The following is a 12,421-nucleotide window of genomic DNA, read 5'->3' on the forward strand; positions in this document are numbered from 1 at the left end:
TATATATATATATATATACACACAGTATATTTATACATATATGTTTACTGTGTATATGAAAATGTATATTGTTTATCTAGTGTATATATATATATATATATATATATATATATATATATATATATACATACATACATACATACATATATATACACTAGATATATAATACATATTTTATATACACAGTATACATACATATATATATATATATATATATGTATATATATACATATATATTCATATATGCCTATTATGTTTATAAAAATATATATTGTTTACCTAGTGTGTATATATATATATATATATATATATATATATATATATATATATATATATATATATATATATATATATATGAATGATTATAAGAGTGTATATGTATGTATAATGTATATGCTCACGTGTATATTTTACATAGATAGATTGATAAATAGGAACATATGTGTATATAATGTATTTGCGTACATAAAAAAAGGACCCATCCGGAATATCTTCAAAACAAATCGCAAAAAAACCTGGCACGCGCAGGTAAAAATCCTGTGCGGCAGCTAAGAGACCTAATTTCACTTTCGTTGGGCCATGTTCCCTAAATAACTTTCTGACGCGGCCCGTAATATGGCCAACCCCTTTCCCTGGGGCGAAATCAAGCTGAACCAGAGACCTGCTGAGCCTCGAGGCTGGCAAATCTGTTGCAACGCATGATTTAACAGCCTCTGAAACTCATACCATCAGCTTTTAAAAGGAATCTCCCTATACCAGAGACCTTAATTAGACAAACTAATTATTTCCCGTAGCAATTAACTCGAGACTTGATGCTTAGGAAGATGTAGTGAAGTAGATATTTCATAAAAAAAATGTAAGCCATAGGTTCTTGGCGTATACCGTCGTAGCTTACCAAGGACACCGGGTTCCTGACGGTATATAAACCAGAGGCTTTGGGTCCTTCCACAACAGTCTTCATCTTCCAGGCAAAGATACAACTTCACACGGCATCATGCGTTCTCTCGTAAGTTTATCAATCGTTTGCCGTCTTTATTTTTTAAGCATCTACTTATTCATATTTTGATTTTTAATGATCATCTTACTGTGGACAAATGAGTAATTTATCTGTAATATTGTTTTTTCCAACTTGGGTATTATATGTTAACCTTTGAATCTTTCACCAATGTTTATATTTCTAACATAGCTACCATAAGTAAAGCACAACCGTCTCCTAAGTAAAATACTTAATTTCCAGATTTTTCGGTACATTTGTAACATTGTCTTGCGATAGATAAGTGAATTATTTGTTTACTTATCAAGTAGTTTTCAATTTCTAACCGGGTTGTCCTTTAAACATACTTTTCTTGTGTTGAATTTAGTTCAAAATTCTTCATGTGTTTTATTCTAATTTTGTATTTTTCTTTGCTTTTGACATAAGAATCTTCTAACTCTTTTCTTAAAAATAACTTTCATTTTAAAAGAGTAATTTGCTTTTAGATAGAATGGAAATTTCTTTCAAAATAGTTCAATATTTGTATGTAGTTTTTAAAGAAGAATCAGAGTGAGCATAAAGCATCCTTTTTGGAACATACTGTTTAGAGGAGGTATGTGCAAATAGACAGGCATATAGACATATTCTTGAAAAGAAGAGTGAGGATGATATTGTAACTTTACACTCGCCAATGGAAGTTTGAACAGATTGCATTTCCCTACGATTGTAAAGTAATTACATGTACATTCCTTAATTGTTGCCTCTCTCTCTCTCTCTCTCTCTCTCTCTCTCTCTCTCTCTCTCTCTCTCTCTCTCTCTCTCTCTCGATGAAAAACTCAAGGAGCTAATATTTGTTGCTTCCCCTTCTTCAGGTGCTCATTAGCGTAGTCCTGGGTGTTGCCCTCGGTGCCCCACAGCATGGATTTCCAATGGACACTGCAGAAGTAGCAGCCGCTCGCGCCGCGTTCATCGCCGAATACAACCGCCTCGCCGATCTTGCGGCAAGAGCCCCCGACATCCACATCATCCACAGAGACCCCATCGAGCACCAGCGTGCAATCCAGCAGGCAGCGACCCACGTCCCTCAGTCTGTCCCCGTCCCAGCCTTCAACTCTTTCTCCTTCTCTGCTAACTTGGGCGACAACCGCCAGTTCGTTCCAGGACCAAACACTTTCCCAAGCGCCGGACACCTGGCCGGACACTTAGCCGGACACCAGGCTCCCGCCCGCGCCCCTGCTCCTACCCACCGCTTCGCCGCTCCTGATGCCCCTGTCGCCAAATGGCAGGGTCCCTTCGCCCATACTGTCCCTGCTGGCTTAGGAGGCGCCCCTGCCCAGACAGTTGAAACCCCCGAGGTGGCTGCTGCCAGAAACGCCCACTTCGCCGCCCACGCTGCCGCTCTCGGCTTCCAGGGATAAGGGAGTTGCCCGCACGTTATATTCTCAGCCAAGGTTATGCCGCTGAACGAGGGAGCAGCCAGAAGGGAGGCCCATCTCTCTCCTACAGAGAAAGCAGTCCCTAGCTGAAACCCCCGTGCCAAAGATGTGATCGTTTTGCCTTTTTTTTTCCCTTCCATATTTTATCATGTTTTGTAAAATAAAAACGAATTATATTAAACGAAATGTGTATAAAGACTGTAATTTTCATTGCCATTTCCTAATTGCTATATTGTCATTGATGAGGATTATGAAGATCAGCCTCGCTTCTTTGAAGATGGGGATGGATAAGACCATTCTTCTTGATTATTAGATCTCAACATTTCCCTAGAAACACATTTAAAAATAATCAAGCTTTGCGAGGAGTCCTGTCCTCAATGGCATTCCCCGTAAAGATCAGTTCTTTTAAACGTATATCTAACCAAATATCGATATTTTATGCTTGAGAAAATTGCATTGCTTATCCTAAATATAATATCAATTCAAAATATGCACCCAAGCGATCGGAAAGGGTACAAATCAAGAAAGAAGGAAAAGTTAATAAACTAATTGCCTACAATGTGAAACCTCTAAAATATTATTTTTATTTTTCTTCGCTTTGGTTTTCTCTCCATCATTTATCAAAGATAATGAATATCGAGATACAGTTTTTCTCTGATATTATGTTTAATAGATTTAATTTTGAAGAATGAAGAATATTGATCCATCTACCGATTGCGAATATGATGATGATCATCTTTATTATTCCAAATTTTCCATCTGGAAAACTTTATATGGGACTTTTAATCAACACCATTCGAACCAACTTTATGATATACGTTTCCAATAATTATAATAAATCTTGATAAACAAGCTTATTGAACAATTTCACATACACACACACACACACACACACACACACACACACACATATATATATATATATATATATATATATATATATATGTAAACAAATAGTTATTTCTAGTTCACTGCTGGACAGAGGCCTCAGACATGTCAATTCATGCCTGGGATTTGGCCAGTTTTCATCAAAACGCTGGCCAGTGCGGATTGGTGATGGTTGGAGATTTTCTTCTGATCGCTCACAGCAAACCAACCTAGTATGGGTGGCCCTGACTAATACAGCTCTGCTGATCATAGCTATACGCAAACTTTTCCACCTCATAAGGTATCCCCGCTAAGGAAGTGATATAAATGTATATGTATGTATATGCATATATATATATATATATATATATATATAGACATATATATATATATGTTTATATATATATATATATATATATATATATATATATATATATATATATGTGTGTGTGTGTGTGTGTGTGTGTTCATATGTAGATATATACACACACACACACACACACACACATATATATATATGTATGTATATATATATATATATATATATATATATATATATAAATATATATATATATATATATGCGTGTGTCTGTATGTTTATGCACGTTCTTGTGTAAGTGTATAAGTATTAAAACAGTTATATCGTTCTGATCTATAAATAAGAATATGCTTTACAAAATCATTTAAACCGTATGAATTAAGAATTAAGAGAATATTAGATATTTAGATTATGAAAACATGCTTCTAAACATGCATGGCTCTCCGTGATTAATATTTCCTGATTTATCTAGTGTCTTAATCACTTGAAACTCAGGACACTGGCTATATATATATATATATATATATATATATATATATATATATATATATATATATATATATATATATATATATATATTACTTGCTAAGCTACATCCTTAGCAGGAAAAAGCAGTATGCTATAAGCCCAAGGACTCTAACAGGGAAAATGGCCTAGTGATGAAAAGAAGTAAGAAAATAAACTACAAGAGAAGTTTAAGAACAATAACGTTAAAATAAATGTATATGTATATATATTTATATATATGTGTATACTGTATACATATATATATATATGTATATATATATATGTATATATATATATATATATATATACAGTATATATATATATATGTATATATATATATATATATATATATATATATATATACAGTATACTGTATATTGGAAAAAAATTTAATGGCCTTCCAAAATCAAAAATTTCTTTTAAGCGCAAACACCCAGCTTACAGCACAGATCCCTAGAATTATTGTCTATTTATTAAATAGAGTTTGTTAATGCTGAACTATTATTGATACGAATACTAAAAATGGCTCTACTTTCCTTGCTTCAAAATAAAGAAAAACCTTAAAGTTATTCCTAACATGATCTGCGCAACGCTAAAAAAGTTAATGATGGATAGAAAAGCGTAAGCATAGATTTGTTCTTACATCTTCTTGTGTGATATGATTTTTTTTTATGTCGCACTTATAAGACAGGTCCATTTTTTTCCTTTTTTCAAGCGATTGCTTCATCAAAACAAACGCGATTGGAAACGGGTAAACTCGTTTTATGACGTCTAACGAAGAACTGTTTCCTTTTTTCTCTATTTATGAAACATCCTTACGTGACGTCAATTGATAGCTTCGACGATGTCGTCAGATATATATTTAGCAAGTACCTTTTCCTTTAAATCTCAAAGGACAATGGAATAAGCAACATTATTATATGTAGCCCATGCAACACTAATCCCCATCTACATGAAAAAAAAAGATAACCGCATCGTTATTAAATCACTTTGTGACTTTAGGACAGTTTATACTTTTAAATAAGGATAAAGAGATCACCCAGTACCCTTACGCGTAAAGGAAATAGAAAAAAAAAACGTTTTTCGAAATCTCCGTATCATCATCAATGAACGAACCCAACTGCCAGCTCCAGGTATGTTAGGCGTTGAGAGAGGGACGGGTCTTCCCCATCACACAAAGGTGAAGGTGAACTGCATTATGTCCTCTGCATTCCTCATCTCACGTTTATTCATATGATCAAATGCATATGAATATATGAATGCATGTTGGAATGTAATTGACGTATAGTATAAGTGCCATTGTGTGGTTTGCATTGGAATGCAAGTGTTACATGGTTTAAGATACCGCGGTTTTCAGAAGGGCGAGACAACGTTGGGAGATTCTTTGATTCTAATATTTTTGATCGATCTAACGATAACAGGTTTTAGTCTGGATGTATTTGTTTCTATAGAGATTGGTATTCATGAAAGTGATATTCTTAGAAAGTGTGTCAATATTTATGTGTTACTTTATATGCATAGAGAGAGAGAGAGAGAGAGAGAGAGAGAGAGAGAGAGAGAGAGAGAGAGAGAGAGAGAGAGATTCAACCAGATATTATATTAGTGGTGGAAATCTCTTTCACCTCAGACCTCCATTCATCACGTTTGAGGTCATATATTATGATGGCGATATTTCATGCGATAAGACGGTATCGAGGATTCCCCATTTCTCGTGGGAATGTTTATCTGTGCAAATGTTCAAACTTGCAGCGAATGTTTTTATGTTGAACAGGTTGACAAAGTCTCTTTTCATAGTTTATGGATGGAAAATTTATTATAATGTTACTGTTCTTAAAATGTTGTATTTTTATTGTTCATTACTTCTGTTGTCACTTATTTATTTCCTTGTTTTCTTTCCTCACTGGGCTATTTTTTCCCTGTTGGAGCCCTTGGGCTTATAGCATCCTGCTTTTCCAACTGGGGTTGCAGCTTAGCTAGTAATAATAATAATAATAATAATAATAATAATAGTAATAATAATAATATGTTGACTGTGTCGCAAGTGCAGTCTGGCTTTCATTATGAGGAAAGCAGTCTTGTTTGGGTTTGAACCCCTTCCGTTGAAAGACCCACCTTGTAACTCCAGATAAGATTTCAAAATTACTTGATGCAGAGCTTAGGCGATAGGTGCAAGAATGCGTCTAAGCCACACCAAAAGACTTCGATGACGGCTACTAAAGAACGTCTCTCTCTCTCTCTCTCTCTCTCTCTCTCTCTCTCTCTCTCTCTCTCTCTCTCTCTCTCTCTCTCTCTCTCCATTAGAAATTAAGATCGAATAAGGTTCAAATATTTTCTTGACCTTCTTACACAGTACAGTACAGTTACCTCGCATTGTGTTTATAATGGTATTTAACATATTGTGTCATGTCATATATTCACGTAGCAATACACTATCAAGGTCTAGGTTCCGCCAAAGGAAGCAGTTCCTTTCAAGCAATTGATTACCGATATAATTCTTGGGCGTAAAAAATAGGCACAAATGGCCTTCGATTAAAGAGAAGCAGTCCTTCCTAGGATGAAGAGGCAAGAACTTCCGCTATGATTTACCACCTCTCTGGACCTCCTCATTCCCGCTACAAGCTAATACCATTCACCTTCGGAGGTTCATTCATAACACGTGAAATAGGGGATATTTCAGTCGTGACAAAACCATGAATGAGGCCCATGTTCATTGATCAACGAGACCGTCTTACGTCCCAGTGACGCTATGAATCGTGATAAAGCTAAACTACATTTAGATCAGTCAAAATTCTTAGTTATTTTTAAGGTAAAAAGTCTATCATAGAATTGTTTTGAATCCGATTCATATATGTGTGTTTTCGTTTGACCGTCGAATTATTTTCCTGAAATCGGCTTATATTGACTTAAGAATATATATATATTTTTCTTGATTTCTTATGGTTATCCTGGAAGCCTCCTTGTTAGGTACCGAAGTGCCCTTGAGGACCGGAGTCTCTATCTCTACTCCCTAATCCTAAGGACACAGTAACCCCTTCCCCCTCCCCTGACAAGTCTATTTCAAGGGTAACGGGCCGCTGGACATTGAGTGCTGATCCAGTTCACATCCTTTTTTTTTGTCACCTGGAAATGACTTGGCGATGATCTTAATGTCTGTCGACACGGGGGCAGTAGTGCGTTCCGTATTCCGTAAGTCTTATACTTCTAGTCTCTTAATGGTGTCGGAAAGCATACTTCAGTGAATGAATATGTAACTGTCCTTAATATGTATTTCCTGTTTCATTTATGTATCTTTGATTGGATGTATGTACATAGGTATGTCATGATTATCATCATCAGTCAATGTTAGTCTAATGTAGGACAAAGACCTCGGGCATGTCCTTCTATTCCTGTCTTTTTATTGTCTTTCTATGCAAGTCTTTACATGCAATTTTTTAGCTCTCCAATCCATCGTCTTCTCTTCCTTCCCCTGTTTCGGTTGCAATCTGTAGTGACCCATTCTGCTATTCTTTTTTGGTCGATCTGTTATCTGTCATTCTCATTATGTCTTACCCATGTCTATTTCTATTTCTTACATGTTGTTAGAATATCCTCTACTTTTGTTTACTCTTGTATCAATGTTGCTCTTTTACTGTTTCTTAGTGTTAATTCTGTCATTATTCTTTCCATAGCTCTATGAGTTGTGACTAGCTTATAGTCCAAGACTTTAGTAAGGCTGCAAGTTTCTAATGCTCAAGTTAAAACTGGAAGGACCATCTGATTAAATATTTTCCTTTTTAGAGAAAGTGGCAGTTTATTTTTCTTTCCAAAAGCTCTCCATCACATGCTTATTCTTCTTTTAATTTCATTCTCATCTCCTGGAGAAACAGTTAATGTGTGTTCTAAATATGTATATTCATTAACAATCCCTAGATGTTCGTCCATAGCCCTTATTTGTTGTCTCTATATTTTCATTGAACAGTATCTTAGTTTTACTCATGTTCATTTTCAGTCCTACATTTCTGTTTTCTCTATACAAATATTCTATCTTCTTTTGCAATTCCTCCCTTGATTCACTTAATAGAACTATGCCATCTGCAAATCTTAAGTTGTTAAGGTATTCCCAATCTACATTCTTAAAAACTTCTTTTATGCACGCTGTAAGTAATTTAGGAGAGATGGGGTCTCTCTGTCTATCTCGTTTCTCAATTGGGAATTTCTCACTATCTTTATGTAGTTTTAGTATTGCTGTTCTACCCTTATAGATATCTTCGAGTGTTCTAACAAAAGATTAATCTATTCCTTACTTTAGAAGGGTTTCAATAATACTGAAGTTTTGACAGAATCTAAAGCTTTTTCATGTTCTTTACATATAATAGTGTTTTGTCATTTTCTGTGGAATTTTTCATTATCTCTTAATTACCTGTACAGTATATGGTCAGTTGTTGAATACTCATTTCTAAAACCTGCCTGTTCTCTTAGTTGGTTAAAGTCTAGCTTTCTCTCTATTCGGCTTAATAGGATTTTTGTACATAGCTTATATATTACAGAGAGTAAACTTATTTGGGTGGTAATTTTTTCAGGGCTTTTGTGTTTTCCTGTTTGTGTGTTAATATAATGATGAAGTTTTTTCCAAGCTGTGTGTATAGAGCAGCCTTGCAGACTTTTTTTTACTAATATGAAACCTCCTCCGTCTATTATTAGATCAGTTGTTTTGTCATCTTTTTGTTTTGCCTCTTCTCGTGTCTTCTAATGCTATCCTTACTTCTCCTACTGTTAGTTTGGGTACCAACTCGGGTATTTCATTATTTCTATTGGCAAAGTTATTTCTAATATTACTATTGTATAGCTTCATATAGGAAGCCTCTGCAATTGTTATCACTCCAGCTCTTTTTTAATAACATGCCCATTTTCAACCTGTAAATTGTTTACGCTTTTTGGGTAATTCTGCTCATTCTATTTAATTTCTTGGATTTTACCCTTATTTCCAATCTTTTTTTTTTATTAGATTTTTGGTGTTTTCTCATAATTTTCCTAGATGTTGATTAGAAACTTTTCCACCTATCTCTTGTGCTGAATCCAATACAAATTATGTTTATTACAATTCAATTCTAGTCTGTATTGCTTAACTAAACTTAGCAATTTTTTCTCTTATTACGGAAGGGATTATTTCCTTTCTTAAAATTATTTCTTCCCTTTTCCCTCTTAGATCTAGACAAATTATACTTCTCGCCATTCTATCATCATCATTAGCAATTACTAGTCTACTGCAGAACAAAGGCCTCAGACATGCCCCTCCACTTGCGTGTTTTTTTTTTTTTTTTTTTTTTTTTTTTGGTCTTTCTATACCAGTCCACACCCACAGACTTTCTTAGTTCGTCAATCCATCGTCTTCTCTTTCTTCCCCTGCTTCTTTTGCAATCTCTAGGGACCCATTCTGTTATCCTTAATGTCCATCTATTATCTGTCATTTTCATTATATGTCCTACACATGTCCATTTCTTTTTCTTACATGTTAGAATATCCTCTACTTTGGTTTGTTCTCGCATCCACATTGCTCTTTTTCTTTTCAGTGTTATTCCCATCATTATTCTTTCTATAGCTCTCCGAGTTGTAACTAGCTTATGTTCTAAGCAATGTAAGCCTTTGGTAAGACTGCAAGTTTTTTATGCATAAGTTAAAACTGGTAGGACCATCTGATAAATACCTTTCTATGTAAAGAAAGTGGCAATTTACTTTTCATAATCTCATTTGTTTACAAAAACTCTCCATCCCATCCTTATCTTTTTTTAACTTCAATCTTGTGTCCTGGAGAAACACTTACTGTCTCGTAGTATGCATATTCATTAATGATCTCAAGGAGTTCGCCCATAACTCTTATTTGTTGTCTCTACATTTTCATTGAACATTATTTTAGTTTTATTCATATTCATTTTCAGTCCCATAGTTCTGCTTTCTCTATTCAAATCTTTTATCATCTTCTGCAATTCATCCCATGATTCACTAAACACAACTATATCATCTGTAAAACTTAAATTGTCAAGGTATTCCCCATCAATGTTATTGTAATTTCTATCTTTTTGTAATCTAAATTTTTAAAAACTTATAGGCATGCTGTGAATAATTTATGAGATGGGGTCTCCCTGTCTAACTCCTTTCTCAATTGGAATTTTCTCACTATCTTTATGTAGTTTTAGGATTGCTGTACTACCTGTATAGATATCTTCAAGTGTTCTAACATAAGATTCATCTAGTCCCTGTCTTTGAAGGGTTTTCATCATTGCCGAGGGTATGACAGAATCAAAAGCTTTCTCGTAGTCTATAATTACCATGCATAGTGGTTTGTCACACTCTGTTAATTTTTCTATTAGCTGGTTAATTACATGGATATGGTCAGTTGTCGAATAACCACTTCTAAAGGATGTCTGCTTACTTGATTAAAGCCTTCGTTGAAATAGACAGTGATGTCGATAGGATACTAAAACAGCAAGACTTATCAGTGATGATAGAATGGGGGACGTTAAATAGAGGTGTTGTCGAACATATAGAAGAGCATCAGAAAAAGTTAACGAATGCAGTTGGGAAAAGGAAGAGGAAGGAAGACTTAGGAAAATAGTCCTCAGAACTGAACTTTGGAATACTGGGTGAATTGTTTAGGATATATAGAGATTAAGAAGACCAAACAAAGAAGATTATCCTGCAGAATTGCATTACTGTGACGTAATGTTTTAAAGAAGCTAGGTTACCTCTGCAGCAGCAGATGACAACATGAAGAGGGAGACCCAACTGTAGCATATGACAATATTTTTTGGGGTGGATGAAATGTGTCTACTACTATTAGAGGAACAGTAAACGAGCCGTTACCATTGTCATTGTCTGTTTCAGGCTCACAGTGCTCTGCATTGTCTACTCTCCCTCTTAACATCTATTCCTCTACATTGTTTGTTCATGTTACATCTTTCATTTAATGCCATCTAGGTCTCCTTCACTTTTAGCATGAAACAAATCCAAATGATCCTTCTTCCATTTCTTCAAGTGATTAAAGAGTGCTGGGACACCCACACTGTCATGCATTATTTCATTAGTGTGGGTATTAAAAAACTTAATAATGACCTTATGTAAATGAAGATGTTGGCGAATCCCTGATTAGCCTAGATTATTACAGTGGTGCTTTATTGTACAATGAAATATTTTTACTGTAATATACACAGTACAGTACATACTATAGTGCTCGCTGATATACGTATTTACATACATTATTACAATATGTACTGTACCTATAAAGTTTACTTGACAATACTGTACAGTACAGGATAAGCTTAGAGACAGATAAAAAGTGGGAATATTATTACAGTATTGTACTGACTGTAGAGATTTTGAAATGACAGTAGCCTGCATGTTCAGTACTTGGGCAAGTATTGTACATATAAGCTAAAATGTTTCAACAACTGTAGAGTTTAGGGTCTCTTATTACCTGCAAAGGCAGGAGGGGAGGGCACTCTGAGCATAATACCCATGTATAAAAAGAGCCAACTATAAGTAATCTTGTCTAATTTGTATAACCAATTAATATTTCAAATAACTTTATTTTGATCATAAGTGTCTTGAAGTTCCCAACTCTACTGGACACCTTAGTAATTCTGTTAACATACCGGTAGTAATATAGTATAGAGGTTCAAAAGACACTTAGTTGCTTTCCTTCTTAAAAGGAAAATATAATGTTGAAATTGAGAGGCAAAAAGGTTATAGATAAAAATGATTTGTTAGTAAACTTGATTTAATAACTTTTTATTGTAAAATTCAACATTTACAAGACAAGGACATATCAACTTATTGTTCTATGATAAATGTAATTAAAGCTTTCTGTGCAATCAACTTCTCTTAACATTATACATTTTACCTTATACCGCTATAATAAGGAGATCCTACTTATTAACATGCATAATCTGTACAAATATATAAATTCATTTATATATCTTAAACCATTTTAACAACAGCAACAATTACCAGCACCAAAACAGAGCAACTCTTTACCTTTATGCAAATTATAATACAGGTAATAGTTATAATACTTAATGCATATTAGAAAGCAGAATAAAATGTATTTAAATACATCGCGCTGATACTGTCACAGTATCTATGAACCTGACCCTTTTAATATTCATAAAGCATTTGTTGATATAACCTTCACCATAAAAGAAATGTGTTATGATCAAAATGATAATTCTCTTCATAACTCTCAAGTTAAAAAATCCAAGACAAGATTTACAGTGTAGTCTGTGAATGGCATTATTGTTAGTGAACTTTTACCTGACTACTCTGGAAACTACTCTGGCTTTGGCA

The 12,421-nt window shown here is 34.4% G+C and overlaps 1 protein-coding gene across 1 annotated transcript; it reads left to right on the top strand.

The window, feature by feature from the left end:
* Nucleotides 1-877: 877 nt before the first annotated feature.
* On the top strand, nucleotides 878-2,598 carry LOC137638106 (cuticle protein CP1499-like). Its single transcript, XM_068370199.1, has 2 exons — nucleotides 878-1,006; nucleotides 1,846-2,598. The coding sequence occupies exons 1-2, from the start codon at nucleotides 995-997 to the stop codon at nucleotides 2,389-2,391; spliced, it is 558 nt and encodes a 185-aa protein (XP_068226300.1). The 5' UTR covers nucleotides 878-994; the 3' UTR covers nucleotides 2,392-2,598.
* Nucleotides 2,599-12,421: the final 9,823 nt, after the last annotated feature.

This window comes from Palaemon carinicauda, chromosome 3 (assembly GCF_036898095.1).
Source record: "Palaemon carinicauda isolate YSFRI2023 chromosome 3, ASM3689809v2, whole genome shotgun sequence".
Taxonomy (NCBI): domain Eukaryota; kingdom Metazoa; phylum Arthropoda; class Malacostraca; order Decapoda; family Palaemonidae; genus Palaemon; species Palaemon carinicauda.